The 18,003-nt window shown below is 38.6% G+C and overlaps 1 protein-coding gene across 8 annotated transcripts in view; it reads right to left on the bottom strand.

Moving 5' to 3' along the window:
• The window catches only part of SH3KBP1 (SH3 domain containing kinase binding protein 1), a 216,311-nt gene that overhangs the window by 1,393 nt on the left and 196,915 nt on the right, over positions 1 to 18,003 (bottom strand). For 7 of the 8 annotated variants that reach the window (XM_027886741.1, XM_027886744.1, XM_027886743.1 and 4 more), the window contains 4 exons: positions 7,680 to 7,789; positions 6,310 to 6,435; positions 3,138 to 3,409; positions 1,661 to 1,724 (listed from right to left, as the gene is read on the bottom strand). In XM_027886741.1, coding sequence (XP_027742542.1) covers positions 1,661 to 1,724; positions 3,138 to 3,409; positions 6,310 to 6,435; positions 7,680 to 7,789 — 572 coding nt within the window. Of the gene's footprint in view, positions 1 to 1,660; positions 1,725 to 3,133; positions 3,410 to 6,309; positions 6,436 to 7,679; positions 7,790 to 18,003 lie in introns of all 8 variants that reach the window. The other variant, XR_003571543.1, reaches the window with a different exon arrangement.

Here is an 18,003-nt window from a genome sequence, read left to right as displayed (position 1 = left end):
AGCTGGCACAAGTAAACTGCACTGCTGGCAATGAGCACTGGTAGCTGAGGAACAAAACTGATGGTTCTTGCTGTAGGGATGGTGGTTGCCTTCTACACCCATCAAGACTGTGCCCAGGCCCCCAAAGGCTCTGATGGATGTGGTAAAAGGATGTGGCTGAAACCATCATCACCCCTAGTTGCACACTTGGCCCCTCTGACAGACACTGAAAACTCTAAGGCAGGGGTACACTAGATTTAATCAAACACATCCCCAGTGTTCAACTGCACCATCATCAAGACAGTCTTCTTTAATGCACGGACTGAGAGCTGTGCTACTTCCTGACTGCCAGAGCTCTACAACTAATGCAATTTTTGTTTATCAACTCTTATCTTTTTGTAAAGCTAATACTGCCATCTTCGCTAGCATCTCAACATTTACCAGTATGAACAACAGTTGAACTGGAGTAAAAGCATTCAGCTATAACATCATAATTTTAAACCCATCAATGCAGGTCTCTGTATAAAGATGTGAAGTTATTCTTTGAGGTAGAATCAAGTCTGCCCTGTTGGACTAAATCAATAACAGGTATTGAAAATGTTACTTGATTTTTTTATCTGAATAAATTTCAGTTTTAGCTGAACATGACTTGTGTTTTATTAGAAGACATGTTCCTATGTTGTTGGATGCATAAAGTTCTTTAGGCAACCCCAGAGCATAGACACTGATGATCCCCAGTTCTGCCACCCTTTGCCAAGTTCCCAAGCACTTCACAGAGTGGGAACAGTCCAGTGAAACTACAATTCAGTTTTCTATTCCTAGTACAAAGCACAGTTGACTTATAACATAAAAATATAAAATATAATCAATACTAACACACTTATCAAGTACATGGACTAGAATAGTATAATATAGCATAGCATAGAGTAATTTTGGTTGGAAGGGATGTACAATGATCATTTAGTCCAAGTTAAGGCATGTTGTTAATGTCATTGTCCAAACCATTCTCCAAACCCCCAAAAAGCAGTTTCAACGTCATTCCACATTGAAGCAGCACAGTTAATGATTCTAGGAAAGACCAAGCTCTATGATTCCCACAAGCAGGGCAGTGTGTACCTGGCAAATGACTAAGCCAGGATGACAACATCTAGAACTAAGTCACTGTATAAACTATGGTAGCAGTAACTGGGCTCTTTTATACTGTTGAGGACACTTTAGTAAAGACAACCTGAGTGCAGCCTTTAAAGCAGACATAAAAATCCTACTCTATGAAATAATATTCCAAGCACATCAACACTAAGACAAGCCTACTACAAAATATAAAGCTTTGGCAGGAAGTGAATAATGTAAAAAGGCATGATTTCATTTGTGACAAAATCAAACAATTAAAACCAAGACAAAAACATATAATAGTTCGAATCATGTATTGTGCTTAATTTTTTTTTAAATTTGTTTACTTGTGCTGATAAATTTTTAGATATTTATCAGGTTTTTCAGTAAAAACCCAGACTGCAATATATATGGCAATGCTATGAAGGGAACAGGTATTTCCCTTTCAGAAATGTTAGTAGTTTTTGATTCACTGGAAATCTAAGTGTCTTATAGCAGAGTTTTATCTCCCATATGTGAGGCTAAATCAAACCTGCCAATAAATCTCTAACATTACAAATAATACAAGTACCTGCAATCGTAGACGGATCTTCTTTTCTTCATCCAACTCAGACAGCAACTGTTTAATCTCTTTTCTGTTAAAAGAATGCAAAAGAAGCTTGGAATTATTATTAAACAAGTAAAATACAAAACCTCATCTCTTAGAGATATATTTTCCCCACTTTGCTATTTATTTTTTTTCCTCTGAACAACTAACTAAAGTCATCACACTCTTGTATACTGCAGGCTATACTACAGAGCCTGTCTGTAAGACAGTACCCCCCACATCCCACATGGCTAATAAATAATAAAGTTCCACCTAACAGCCCTGAATCCACAGGCTTTGCTCTGGACTAGCTGGATCAACACTGTATCAGCACCCAGTCACCTTTTTTTTACCATACAAAACGTAGATGGATTAACTGTGTGTGGGTTATAGGAACTGGTAACACAAATCCTTCCCATCCTATCACATACTTAAGCCACTTAAAAGCTGCTTATGCCAGCAATACAATGTAACCTTCAACTTCATTTGTAAGACTGAATGAGCCCAAATATGGATTTTCTGTCATTCCTCTTTGTTGGGAAGGGGAACAAAGCTATAAGGAGCAGACACGTTCTCATGTTCCCACTGAGTGATCTCACCTTACGACAGAAACCAGTAGGTGGAAGCTGCCCTTGCAAGAAGGGCCGGGGGGACCGGAGGAGCAGGGGTCAGCCTAAGAGGCGAAGCCGTGGGGCTTGCTGGCTACATCCAGCTTGAACCATGCCCTCCCGCATCTTCTCCCAAACTCTCCGCACACCTCTGATCCGCCACAGTCTCTGCACGCTGCTTCCCCTTTTCCTTTTTCCTGCCTGGGCTACACACAACTGACAATGTAAGTGAAGGTTTAGCTTCCAAAGCATTAAATATTCTCAGGAATAGCACAAGTTACATGCCAGCGCCAGTTTCTCCTAAAAAATGAGCAACCTAAAGAAAATGAAGATGCCCAAAACTAAATTAATAAGATCTGGGGCCATAACCATAAAGGTCTTCAAATGTCCTAATCACAATTCAATTAGTACTTTTGTGACATGAGCTTCCCGGGAAAATGTGCTGACACTCAAACAACAAATTGATTTATTAACTTTAGGAACTTGTAGTAATTTGTACTACAACTAGAACAAATGCACCCCTTTTATTATAATCAATGCACATGAGTTCCCAAATAGTTACTGGCAAATAAAACAATATAAGAACCTTATTCACTGTTTACAGCTTGTAACTTAACTTTTTTAACACCCCATAAACATCTGCTTATGTCATAACACAGGGGGGAAAAAAAACTCTTATGGAGTGGATAGTACCGGTCTGTTTTCCTGAGGTTCTCACCCCTGAATATGTTCTGACACACAAAAATCACTCACAAACACACAGGCAAACTGTGCAGAGTAACATACATGAAGGCAAGTCACCACTATGCACAAATGGATGCATCCCATCTACAGCCGTGATTTGCAAAACTTACTTTTGCTGGTCTTTCATGGTTTCAATGATGGTTCTTAGCTCCCTAACTTGTGTTCTCAGCTCTTCCAGGGCGGTCTGACCTTGGCTCAAGTGCTCAGTCTTTGGCTTTCCTTCAGTACCAAACAGGGATGGGGAATTTGACCTGTGGCCTGTTGTTCCCATAGCAATGGAGTGAAATCCAGGTGATGGTGAAGGGGATAGTGATGGTTGTACATTACTGCCACTAGCCAGACCTCCTGGTTTTGGAGGCAAGGAAGTTTTGTTATCAGACACCTGCAGCAAAAAAAAGTAACATTCAATCTCTGTAGAAAGGTTTATGAAAATCAAACCTCTAACCAATGCTAAGTATTTCACTGCACTTCAGTAATGCTACAAGTCCCACAGTCAAACAGTTTTGGTCAAAGCATGATAAATTTAACAGTTAGTCATTATCTTTGTACATGTACATCAGAGGGGGTTTAGTTGGGATGCAGAAATTCAGAGAGCTTCAGAGGACTTTCCATGGTTGCTACAATCAGTCAGCAACAGCATTTCCAAGATCTCAGACCTAGCCGTGAAATAAACCACGGGCAAATGCTCAGTGTTTCTCTCAGAAGTTTGAGAGAATGTATCTACATGCATGGACATCTCCTACAGAGCACAAACCTACGTGACCAAGAATCCAAGTTGTATTTTTTTGCAAACTAAATTTACGATCACCAACTAACCACTGAAGGAATCTTCAATGTTTTTTCAAAAATGTATTACATATTTTCCTTAGCACTATGAAAATAATAAAATATTCCTTTAAGTTTGCTTGTTGGTATGATATATACATAAAAACAAAGTTCCATGGCTTCAAAATGGTAATATACTAATAATAAATAAATGTAGTGTAAGTCCACTGTTAACTGAAGCTCCCATGAATCTCTGTAACTACACCAATAGCTTTTTATTTCTCCAGGAACTTAACAGAAAAACACAGCATGGCACCAGGTGGTAAGCTAGAAAGGATCCCATGATTCTTGAACTGCAATCCAGTGCTCTACAATTAGACAAGCTATAGGAAATCTGAAGTCCACCAGCCTATACACGACCAGCTGCTACTGCATTTACAGTACAGTGTACAAGTACAGTTATCACAGTGGCAAGTAAGGGGAGTCTTAATTCACACTATTATCTGGCAATGCCAGTATGTGCATTATATGACAGCTACCAGGCATATCTGAAAATCTGATTTGGACAAGAGTAAGAAAAAGCACTAGGCAACCCTCCAACTCTATTTTGGGAAAAGGGATATTGAAGTTTAATGGTAAATAGGGTAAGATATCGAGAATAAATGGTGTGGAAAACAAAGGAGACACTATGAGGACTTGGGGATGGGCAGGGTGGCATTAACTGACCAAAGTAACTTAAAGAAAAGGAAATGGTCAGATGAAAATAAGAAGAAAGTGGAACTGGGAGGGAAGAGCAGGATCCACCAAGTTCTACAAAAACCACTCTTCTCCACAATACAACCATGACTGAGCAAAGAACCTGCCCTGGGAAAGCACTGAATACAAAAGGAGTTCTGCAGAAAAAACAAGTCTGAACATAGAAATAAAAACTGTGTTATAATTATAAGAAAGCTGAATTACTCCAATGCCTTGAAAACTGACTTAATGACCTTAATAATACTTTTTAAACATTCTATAAATGAGTTTGTTCGTTTAGTTTGTTTATCTGGGTTGGAAGGAACTTTAAAGATCACCTAATTCCAATCCCCCTGCCATGGGTAGGGACACATTTCACTAGACCAGGTTGCTCAGAACTCAATCCAACCTGGTCTTAAAACACTTCCAGGAAAGGGGCACAGTTTCTCTGTTGGGGCATCTGTTCCAGTGCCTCTCATCCTCACAGTAAAGAATTTTTTACTAATATCTAATATAAACCCACTCTCTTTCAGTTTGAAACCGTTCTGACATCCTCTCCTGTCACCAGATGCCCTTGTAAATAGTCCCTCTCCATCTTTCTTGTAGGCTCCCTTTAGGTACTGGAAGGCCACAATAAGCCTTCCCTTCTCCAGGCTAAACAAACCCAATTCTCTCAGCCTTTCCTCACAGCAGAGGTGCTGTATCCCTCTAACCATCTCGGCGGCCTCCTCTGGACTCCAACAGGTCGATATCCTTCCTGTGCTGGGGACCCCAGAGCTGGGGTGGGGTGTCACCAGGGTAAAGTAGGCTGTGATTAATGTGTACCTAGAAACAGATGTCTCATGGATAATAACCCCTATATCAGTAGGTGCAAGTTTCTTTGGGCTGAAGAGAGACGTCAGGTTGAGTCCAAATATGGAGCAGGCGAGCAAGGCACAACCGCAGGCATTGATCTGAACATCTTATTCCAGAGTTTAACTAGATATCAGCATTAAATCCTCAAGCAGCTACTTTCTGAGAGCAGTCATCTCACTTTACAGGAACAACATCTACAACTTTGTTGTATAACTTACAAATGTTGGCCCAAGAGTATTCCTCAATGCAAGTGCTCCCAGAAGAGGGAGCTGCATAGCAAAACATTATCTTTATAACTTGATCACAGAACTGCATGACTTCATCTTTCATATTCTTTTGTCATGCTACTGGAATATAATATTTGTATTATTAAGGTATCCTTATGTACTAAAAAACAGGTACAACCTCTAAAGTGTGATCTACGTGCTCCTGTAATATTTGACTATGCTATAGTACTCTACCAACACAGTAAGAATGGCACAAGCCTATAAAATGAATACAATTATATCAAATAAAAAGTGATTATACTTGCAAATTTAAATTCAAATATTACTAGAGTAGGTAAGAGAGTTCTATTTTCTCTGCTTACAGACTCTTCTAATGTAAACTCATTTTACAGCTGCAAAAAGACAAGGTCTTTGTTTCTAAAAATTACGTCCCTAGCTTCTGTGATTCTGTGAAATGCATTTACACTAGAAGGATTTTTTTTTTCCACAGTATGGTTATTGGAGACATTTTAACCATGCAATTCACTTTAGACTTGCATTTCAAGCACAGAAAAATCTTTAGTTAGCTTTATAACTTTAAGCTTCTTTAAGGGGCTAGCTACCACGTCACTGCTGAATAAAACTTTAAATATTTCAGTACTGTTTTAAGAAATGAAGATGCATGTGATGAGGTTAAGCAGAGGCATTTTAATTAACTTACTTGTGATATTGTAACAGTTCTTGATTTCCTTGACACTTCAAGGGTTTTGTGAGTGATGGAAGCATGTTCCTCCTTCTCATCTTCAGGACTTGGTGAGTCAAAGAAATCGGGGCTTGAAAGGGATGACTGCACAGACAAACACACACCACGAAAGAAGAAAAAAGCACAAATATTTTCATTGTTCAAGAATTTTTTTTGCTATCGTTTTCAAAGTAACAATACTTAAAATCAGGACTCTTTGGCCCCTACTCCCCGTTTTTTCCATCTTATTTTCAAGGCTAGACTGCTTTCAAAGCACTCAAGAAATGATATGCTTAAGACTTGAATTCAACATTAATGTACATGTTTGCATTGCATTGTATCATGAAAGCACCCTCCTGTCCACGAGCAGAGCTGGGACACTGAGCACTGTGAGATGCCAGTCCTGCCCCCTGGGCAGCTCTGCCCCAGCTTTGCTCAGTGCAGGTCTCAACTCTTGAGAGGACCCACCTGTAGCCCTTGCACGCTGCTGGCACTGCAGGGCTGCCTCGTGCACGGCCTCTTGGCAAAGGTTCTTTCCACCCCTTGCTCCTTTCCCCAGAGATTTGACAGGGGACGGAAAACCTTTTTACTGGTCTTTTATGTTTCTGTATTTATGACGACAGATAATTTTGAAAGCTTTCTTTTTTTTGTGTGTGTCCTATCAGTTTCACAATAATCCTCTGCTTCCCTCCACTTTGTTTTTCTTCAGCAACACGAACCCAGGTAACCATCTCATTCTGATATTCCAGAATACAACAAGCATGAAAACAAAGAAACACCAAAGAAAAAGACATTGAAAAACTAAGAACTGATTTCCGAAGTATAGTTTATAAGACCAACTTATAAGATACATATTAGAGAGTGAAATTTAAATCACCTTTATATTTAGAATTGTGACCTTAATGGGAAGAAACACATGATAATTCAAGGAGAGCTGTTGAAGACTGAGTGGTCTGTTTGTCCTCAAAATCTGGTAAATGTCCAAGAGAACCCAAGGGAAATGCTTCTTTTGGGAAACACTTTCAAAATCCTTAATACTGAGCACAAATGAGTTGATTCCACAGATGTTTATACAGGATTTTTCTGGGCTCGGTCATGGCTGGCAAGGAATACTTGGCAGCACCCAAATAAGGGGGTATGGGTCTTAGAAGAAAGGGAATGTTTTAAACATCAGTATTCAGCCTTTTGACACTAATTTTCCTGAACTGCATCTCTCTGCCTCATTGTACGTGTGAAGGAATGGCTGTGTAAAAGTAGTAAAAACACCAGGAAACACAAAGAGGAGGAGAGGAAAAATTAGAAAAAATATTTAAAAAAATATTTTTTAGAGAAAAGGAAAATTGACTTACAGATGTGAGAGACTGGGAGGGTGGTCGCCTGCCAGTAGCTTTTGGTCTGGTTGTAGTTGGATGATTAAGCTTCTCAGCAATTGGTATTACAGAATCAAAACCTTCCAAGTCTTAAAAATAAAATAGAATTGATTTGATTTTCTGGCAATTGTCTTCAAAGGGAAAGAATCACATTTTTTTCTAATTTCAAAGAAATGAAATCCCATTTTCCCCACTGTGTCACAGTGTTCTGCACATGTTTAGCCACCACGATGGCACTAAAAAAACCTGGAAGTCAAAGGCAGCTGTAATCCAGTCACCCTTGCCAAGAACAATTACCCTTCCATCTCAAACACAATGAAGCAGAAGGGGAATGTGTAGAGGAGCCTTTGGCTTTGTTTTCAGCACAGGGAAAGCTAAATGACATCATGGGTCCTATGGCATGGAATAAACAGTTTCAAAATTTCCATCTGGCTACTGAAAGGGTTAGTAATATTTTTTCCTGAATAAATGAAGACACAAGGCAGTGCACACATTGTCTCAAGAGCTGTACTGTCAGTGCTGCATCTGCAGCAATTGCTGAGGGAAGTGAAGAATATGAATGGTTGGTTGAGCTGGAAGAGATCCGCAGGTTCCCGGACACCAGCAGCTGGAGGCACCGCAGTTTCCAGCAGCTATAGGTGAGAAGGCTATCTCCCTCCAGAGAGAGGTCATGGTAAGTAAAAGCTGCAGTAGGCTCCTGAAGCTGTACAGAGCCCAGGGAAAGCAGGTCTGCTCGAATGCTGTATCAACCATCAACCATGGTCAAAGAAATGCACTGGGGAAGTGTTTACTGAATCCAGCCACGTGGTAACATGTTTACGTGAAAGAACGATGCGAGGGCTCAAGGAATACCGCAGCTCATGATTACATGCCTGAATCAAATGGCTTAATACCATTCATCTATTTTTATGGGTTGTATCAGTTTCACTCACCTTCATTTCAAAATGCCCTACTGCGTATGTTAAGCAGGAAGGAGTCAGAAAACATACAAGAGGTACTTAAGCCAAGATAAATGAAAATGCTTCAAAATTACTTTTAGATATGAATCAAATACAGGAATGATATTCATTATTCAGAGACGATTTGTCATTGCACACATATAGGAAGAAATAGCTTTCAAATTACTAGTTCAGTATATTGGGGACTGAATTTTCAAAACTACTACAGAATAATGAATCCCTGAAGATCCAGTCTTGTTGCCATATTACAACCATTGTACAAAATTACACAATGAAGAAACAAATTAATTAATGGGCCTGTGCAACTATATGCACTGAATGACACTTAAATTGATTCCAAGTACTCATCATTTAGCAACAGCAAAGTAAAAGGTATCAGACATTTCTTATTCAGCAGTGTTCTTCCACCTCTAAGCGACAAAAAAAAAAAAAAAGAAGAAAAAAGAGAGCTCTTTCAATAGCCCTGAAATAGTCCAAGGTTATTCACCTCCAAATGCTACTCTATTTTTGGAGCGGCTCTTCCTATATATAACCAATGACCCCACTGCCCTTTACCACGTATTTTTCTCATTGCTTTTTTATTGACTGCTGCAACCTACGTGCAAAGGTAGGAGACCCAGTCTGACAGTGGGAATTTGGCAATCTGAAGCCTCAATTGTACCCAACATACCTGGTGGGGCTACAGCGCTTTGAAAGTAAAAATGAGCTAATATTAAAAGACTGCACAAAATCTATCCGGAGTCCTACAGAAAATCAGGGTTTCAGGAGAGGAGAAATGGAAGTAAAAACTTATTTTCTGGCGAAAAAACCAACCAAAACAAGTGTAAGAGCTGGTTTCCAGCAATATCCAGTTTGAAGCTGATCCATACCTAAGTGACTTAAGATCACACAGCAAATCAGTGCTGTATATTAATATATTGTCTTAATTTTCACGACTGTATTACTTTGGTAAATTGCATAGCAAAAATATATTACCATAAAAAATATACACTCATCTCTAAACATGTGATGCTCACACACATGAGCAGAAATGGAGGCTGAAGCAACCCTTGCATTTGTCCCAGCCACTCTCTCCCACCTAACTGCTTTACTGTTTCTTTCCCTGAGCTAGCTTTCAGCCAGCTTATTTTCCAACAATATGTGCCCAGTCACGCAAACACTCATGATTACATCCTGAATCAAAGGCATCAAAGCGTGAAGGAAGGCTCAGTATCAGTACCACAGGACTGATTCAAGCTGCTAAAACTGAGGGGAAGATCAGACTACTGCTCTGGGGGGCAGCAAGCTGGCTGAAGTTATCTCGCAGCCTCGAAGGCTCCAGTGAAGAACTTCCCTCTCTTAGTGTTCCCACTTCCATGGTCTCCATAGAAGGAGCATGAAAGGAGGTTGTAGCGAGGTGAGGATTGGTCTCTTATCCCAGGTAACAACTGACAGCAGAACAGGAAACAGCTTCAAGTTGTGCCAGGGAAGTTTAGGTTGGATATTAGGAGAAATTTCTTCACTGAAAGGGTGGTCAAGCACTGGAACAGTGTGTCCAGGGAAGTGGAAGAATCATCATCCCTCAAAGTGTTCAAAAAAACATGTAGATGTGGTGCTTAGAGACATGGTTTAGTGGTGGACTTGGCACTGCTGGGTTAATAGTTGGACTCAATGATCTTAGAGATCTTTTCCAACTTTAATGATACTGTTGTAAAAGTGACACTGTCTCTATCTACGCTAAGATGGAAAACAATGAAAAAATAGAGAAGGAAATTAATCAATGCGTTTCTTTGGCTTAAATAAACTAATAATTACCTAGAGTTCTATATTTGATCAAAATAATAAAGTACTCATGTTTAAATTGTAAAATGTATTGATAAACAGAGAGTGTATGAATTTGTATTGAGACCCATGAGCACTTGCAGACATCATTTGCTCCATGCATTTTATAAATGCCACAAAGGATGAATATTTATGTGCAAACCTTCTATTATCAAGAAATACTGGGAATTTTTTCCGCTTCTGAATGCATTTCTGATAGCTAGAAAAATAAACCAAAGCACCTTATACCCACACTGAATTTTAAAAAGAGAGCAGAACAGAGGCTATAAAGACTCCACAGGTAGCATCTGCTGCCAAACTAGTAAAATCACAGCCATTCAGCTGATATTGCAAATGAAACTCTATTTAAGTGTAATGGACAACACTTGGTATAACGCTAACACAGTAAATTCACTTCCAGTACTTCCATATGCCCTGTATCTCTCCATTTGTTCTCCTTATTTAGATGTGGTTCTTCCTCCCAGATCAGCTCTGCATCTAAGGTTATCACCACCTTCCATGACCATTGCCTATGGATGTATTCATACAAGAAAATTCCCACTAGTAACTGGTAACTAGTACAAGAACAGAGCCACCCATGAAACCTCTGCCTTGCTATCATGTATACTGTGGATTCAGTAATGAATTCACTCATACTGGGTATTTGATTACTTTTTGCTGATGGAAAGCAAGGTTATATGGGTCTAACTGTATTAAACTCAGGGAGGTGATTAAAGGCAGAGATCTGATTTTGGTTTGTAATTCTGCAGCTATCAGAAACTGGGAGTTTAAATTGACATACTAAGCTAAATGAGTAGCCTTCCAGAGGTGGAATGGCATTAATGCCAAATGGAATGGCATTAAAAATAAAGTCCAGTCCACTGTATTCACAGCCACATTAATTGCCATCAGCATCCAACAGACCTGAACTCTGCACTGGTCCAGATTTCTCTGTGTCTAGCAATAACAAACAGTAAGGAAGATTCTATTAAACACATAGAACAGAGAGGGCACCCATCAATTAACAGTGCCACTCCCTAATTAAAAAATAGTTGATACTTCTTCTACAAATAAACAGATGCATTCATTATTATTACTGTCTCACTGATCAAGCTGGTAATCCATGAAGTAATTAATGAGATGGGAAGAAAAGCATGAGAGTAATTCTAATATACTCTTGTAGTACACACAATCAAATGTCTGGCTTACTGAGCAAACATATTTCATGAATATGAAAAATATTAGCTGTGCAAGAATTATTCCCTGGTATCCTTCCAAGCCAGTTATGAATAGGATATTTCTCCCCATTGCTATGTTCATTTGGAAACATGGTTATTTAAAGCATGATGATTTTTTTTAAAAAATTGCCCAGATCCAGAAAAACAGTTATTTAAGGAAAAAGTTCTCAACTCATTACACTTGTACCTTTCTGGAAAATAACCTTCAATCCCTTTCCCTCAAAAATTCCCAGAAATAAGAAATTAAATGGTTATGCTTCCTTCCTTACCACTTTTACCTCCTGCATTTATATTCTGGCATAAAATGTGGCTAGGCCTTAACTTTATCTTCTATGTAGGTTTTTTAGTATTTGGGCTAAGTAATTTATACATAACAAAGATCAAAAAGTTTTTGAATTAGTAGCGAGATTTCACCTTGAGAAAACTGAAATGGAAAGTGATGGATAAGAGAATCAACATGTTCAGAATGCTAATGGTGAGGTTTCACAGAATAGAAATATAGCAGGTCTGAAAGAAATGAAGCAAAGGTGTTATTCGATTAATTTGAAGAAGATAATGTCAAAAAAGCCACAGAGGTAGATTCCATTTCATAGTCATCTGCAATACCTTTAAAAGGTTGACAATAGGCCTGTGAAATGGTATGTATACTGTCTTTAAATGCAATAATACTGAAAGGTATCAAACGAGACTGAGATTGCAGACAAAATCTTCTGCATTAGTGCTCATTCAATATATAGCATTAATTAAAAAAGAACTCAATAATCTGAATATTAGTGGGGATTTTCAGAATAGTACAATTATTTTAACTGCTTCAAGCATCCAGGTTCTGCTACTCCCTCCATATTGAACAGCATCGCCCTCTTTTTGGAATACAGCTGTGCTCCCAGCAAGGGTCTGGGCAGCAGAACCTCACCCATAATGAATTCCAGACTGTTTTTTTAAGATTTGGGCAGTGCACTTGTAGCAGGAGAGCTCTGTGTTTGCAGGGTTATTTTGTTCAGGAATGCAGCAGTGATGTGCCAGGGAGGCCTGCCTGTGCGGTTCTTTGCTTTGGAGGGGAACAGCTCAGCTCACCTGGCTTCCCAGGATACTCAGTGGACAGCTGCCTTTCCTAAAGCATCCAATTATCTTTTCCCATTTCAGTCCTGACTTTTATCACTTTAATAGCAGCATGTAGAAAGCTGCCATAATGAGCTTTGCTAACCACTTGCCAGTGCCCTCATAAGGATTTTATTTTTAACGATTCAGAACATGCCAAGAAAGAACTGAAAGGTCAAGAAAACTGAGGAGCTAGAAGAAATGGATATGCTGTTTTCAGACACCTCAACTTGACACAGATGGAAAACGATTTAAATTTCTAGTTTACTGCTTTTTTCTGGACCCTTCGGGGCAAGAGACCCAATGAATTTCTATAATGGATCATTAACATATCCCTGATTACAATATTTACAGTCCACAACTATGTTTATGAGTCATTTTGATTCACTGACATAAATATTACAACTTAACCCAGTTGGATAATTCTGTCCCTTTGCTTTGCCCTATTAAAATGAGCATGAACTGCAGCATAGAAAGGAATAACTGGTTTAGACAGATTTTGGTCTTCATTATGAGTCACATTTTGTTCTCCAACCCTTATATTTGCCAGTATTTTCTGGTTTTCCACCTTTTATTCTGTGTCTTCAGGCAAAATAATTACAATGTCTCACAGTATAGCAGCCTGTGATTTAAAGACAAACCTGCTCCATTCTACCATCTTTTAATGGAAATATTCTCCATCTTTTTCCCTAGTGTGGTCCAAATCTTATTAGATCACTTTTTCTTCCAGTCAAGAGGCACAGGCATTCCCTCTCCTGACACATATAAGCATGCTACAGCTCCAGAACAACTGCAGATACAGCTCAAGGAAACATGATATACTGAAGATTTTTTTATTTGTTTGTTTATTAGATATTTTTCAAGAGGGTATTTTTAACTATCCTTTCAGGCATGTTAGCACCAGCCTTGCAAGGAGAGACAGAGAAAGAGAACAGCTAATGATGTGGCTTCAGCCAGTACTCCATGATCCACCAGCAAATGCTCTGCAGATTTAAGTCTGAAGAAATGCTGAAAAATGGGCTTGCACTGACCAGCTTTCAGGGGAAACCTTAAGAAAATTCCTACCATCAGCAAGAATCAATGCAGGCATACATGCCTTACATTAGCACTGATGAAGATTATTAACTGCTTTCACAAACACTATGCAAAATGTGTAAAGAGCCAGGAAAAAATACTGGAAGGATGTGTTCACTTGGCTCTGTGCAGCTCAGCCTTTTTGCAAAGCACAGAAACTGCTTCTTGTGGGGATTAACTGAGCATTTCCACAGGGATATATTATTTTTAATTCTTTGTGGCTTATTCTTTAAATCACTTAATTTAAATCCATATGATTTCAATTATTAGATGATGCCAAAACAAGCTAAACAAGGCTGTTTTGGATAGACAAGACTTGCTTCAAGATTCCAAAGTGCATGTGTGTGTATAAATATATATATTTAAAAGACTGATACTGACTTGCAGAAATACACCAATTTTCTGGAAGTAGTTTTTGATCCAGTAAGCTATTATATGTACTATCATATGTGCTACATGTTTCTGTCATTGCACTCATATATAAGAATTCTTCATGAAATTAAAAAGAAACACGTAACCTAAAAGAAGGCCAAGTTATGCCATAAGGCATGAATTTAAGCTGTTTAAATCAGTGTAATTCTACATGAGGGCTACTCTTCTGTGGGTAGAACAGGGCGTACTGTCAGTGTAGCTTATGTTGCTGCGGGAGCATTTTCAACTGAGCTCAAAACCCCACTGCCAGTCCGGAACAGTTGTTGGTACTGATGTGCCAACAGATGTAACTGCTGTGATTTAACCACAGCAACGCTGGAGACCAAGTCCTGAGAGACGTGACCAGGCACTTTGCACTGAGCACCAGTGAGCACTCTTCGAATTTCTATGTTATGGCTTGTTGTGACTTCTTTTCCTCTTTCAGACTATAAAATCATCCAAGCATGTTTCTAAATATTTTTGCACAACAAAATAAATGCATTTAACTTTGCGATGACAAAACCTGTCTGCAAGAACAGGTTAAAGAAACCAGGGCATTGACAAACAGAATGTGTAAATTACACGTCACTTTTGTCACTAAAATTTCTTATGGTACAATAAATGATAATGATTTCTCATTTCAATACTGTGGCCCAAGATTTTCTGTCACAATACACTCAATTTCAACTCTTAAGAAAAAAATCCGTAATACCCATGTAAACTTTGGTGTTCTACAAAATACTTCTTTTTGTATTTGTTTGTTACGTGTTGTGAACTAAAGAAAGGACAGGATGGAAAAGAAATGGAGAAAAAAGCGCCTTACCCTCATGAAATGAAGAAGAGTTAGCCATGGCAAAGAGATGTAAATAGGAAAAGCTGGATGCAAGATGTGTGGAAAGGAAAGTAAAGGCATCACTGAAAACAGGGAAAAAGAAACAAAAGAAGAAGTGAGGAGGAATGGGGAATGGTTCCTCTAAAACAATATATTCTGAAGGGTAGTTTTCCAATGGTTTTTGTAAGGGTTGTGGAAAGAAGCAAAGGCATGGACAACACTAGTAACAGCTGCCATTATATCTACAATGAGCCATGATGTTGCTGAACAGAACTTGCTCTTGTCAGTAGAGATTGCAAAATTGTAATCAGTACTGTATTATCGTGAAGAAATCTACATATGAAGTCACAACTCTGCAGAACGTATTAGGGAAACCAAGTCATGTGCTAATATCTACATAGAAATAACTTTCTATATATGCAACTCTGCAGAACATTATGCACAGTATTACACATCACCTCAGCCTTGCTCAAGCACTTGTGATTTGTCTGATTGGTAAAGTGGGGTAAAAATGTTTTTAAATGCATTTTAAAGGTGTGGGTTAGACTGATCCACTGGTGGAATATTACTCAGAATGTAAGTAGAAAAATGACGTTTCTGAAACATGCAATGTTTAACACACTTATCTAGAGTAGGGAAACTAGACAACATGCAAGTTTTGAACCTGGATTCCCCAGTTCAGTTTTGCATCTTGCTTCTCAATTGTTCATGGCATTACTGATTTTTTTGGTGCTGTTCATTTGTTTGCTTTTTGAGAATTAGCATATGGAAGGACTCTGAATCTTCTCCTCCCTTGTCACAGAGGTTCTGGTCTCATCATAGTGAAGAAAAGGAACCAATTTGGAAATTCTTAAAAAGGTTTCACACACACAAAAAAATGCTCCCCATCCAGCATTAGTATGGTTTTCTTTAATAAACAAAACTGTTTCTCCAGTGCTTTTGTCCATCTCTCTGCTCTGACTAAATCATGAGCTTTAGACTGCCTATAGGAATGAGAGAGTGACAGCCAACTATCCAGCTTAACATCTCTAGTGAAAAAAATCCAGAAGATGCTGTGGTATTCATTTTCAATCCACAATTCACCGTCAGTACTTTGCATAAGCATGAAAGAGGGTGAGGCAACTTGCAAGTGATTCTTGTTTTTTCCTCTCTTCTCCCCAAGAGTTCTAAGTGCCCAGGAATGGCGTTGGGATAATGGAAGAATAAAGAGGAGCCCAGAAACCAGAATGGTCATATACCCAAACTGCTACAAAGGCCATTTAACTTGCATTTGCTTCCAAGGATACTGCTACGTCCCACCAGGTCTGTCACACAGGTCCACTCTAATATGCTGTGTAAATTTGGATTACTGAAAAGACACCAAATGGTAGATTTAATCAAATCCATTTTGACTGGAAGGATGAGCCTGAGAGCAGCTCGGGCTGTCCTTCCTGCAGAGCACATGACATGGGGGCAACACCAGTAGCATATATCCCAGTCAAATATTAACTGGATTCACACAGCCTGACCCACCTTTGTTTTGGAATACACTGGACAACTCCACTCAAGCATCCATTATTTTTATTTTTCTAATAACTTATTTAACCCCAAGATTTCTCCAACCCATTGTTCTCTTTGTAAATAAATAATTAATTTTTAAAAAAATCTAACATGCTTATCATAAATCTCTACATTACACTGCCCCGTAAACTGTCCTGAACTCCAAACCTCTCCTCGTAGTAGAAGACAATAATCTACTGTGAATTGGTTTTGCTTATTAAGTTTTAATTTATTGCTCTGCCGTCTCTTAAAAAGGCTGTTTATTTTACAATACCTTACATGAGCTGTCAAAAGCCCCCTGAAAATTTATAACGGTTCTGATCTCCGGATCCCCTTTCAATCTAAAATCATAATTTATTTCTTTTTCTTCTTTTAACACGTCTAACAGGCTAGAATGACACAATTTGCCCTTGTAAATGCCATTCTGGTTTGACCCTATCCAGTTATACATATTTAAGTATTCACACTATTTTATCCTTGAGCTCAATAGGTTCTCCTTGGAAGTGATAACAGGAGGTCATCAGCTAAACTCTTTGCAACATGTGTGTGTGGTTTGGTTTATGGACTCTTTTTGGCTCCTATTCTGCATCAAAAAACCACAAAAAGACAACAACCCTGAATCCTCCCTTCATCTCCTCTACCCTCCAAATTCTGGAAATGAACAAAAATTATTATACACCAAATTTCCTACCTAACCTTTATGGGATGTTAAGAACCAAACTAAACCCAACCCAACCCAACCCAACAAAACTGGAAAAAAATAAATGTAAAACACTTTACGCTTTTATCTTAATAGTGAATCCAAGGAAATTAGAGGAAGGTCTAAATAAGTTTAATCCCATCACACCACTATATGCTGTTTTCAGTCATAACTCTAAAGTAAGCAGAGGCTTACATGCTTCAAAGCAGATCTGTAAACATGGGTATGAAACACTAAATGATAGAACTTGTCTGCATTTCCATATATATATGTATATTTTTATATGTACATATATATAGTAATCTCTATAATAAAAACAGTCCTGTAATTTATCACAAGCTTCTAGCTTTCCATGTTTATGCCAAATGAAAACCTGGGAAAACCTACTATCTGCTTCTCCAGAAGAAGGTTACTATAGTAAATGATAACAACAGCAGAAGGTTTAAAAAAGGCAGACATATGTATTCTGGAAAGCTCATAGACCTATGTGAAATCAATGTAGCATTTTATTGTTACATTGCAATTAAAATTCCTCTATAGCTGAAAGCTCTGCTTTCAAATCTGAAGGAAAGGCAGGATTGGTTGCTGAAAATATACTATTTTACAGAAATGTTTTACTAATAAAGCCGTCTGGGTAGAAATCACCACGCCA

The sequence above is a fragment of the Empidonax traillii genome, unplaced genomic scaffold (assembly GCF_003031625.1).
Source record: "Empidonax traillii isolate 1590-97213 ecotype Southwest subspecies unplaced genomic scaffold, ASM303162v1 scaffold194:size798623, whole genome shotgun sequence".
Taxonomy (NCBI): Eukaryota; Metazoa; Chordata; class Aves; order Passeriformes; family Tyrannidae; genus Empidonax; species Empidonax traillii.
The sequence above is the reverse complement of the archived record's forward strand: the minus strand, read 5'-3'. Positions and strand labels throughout refer to the sequence as shown.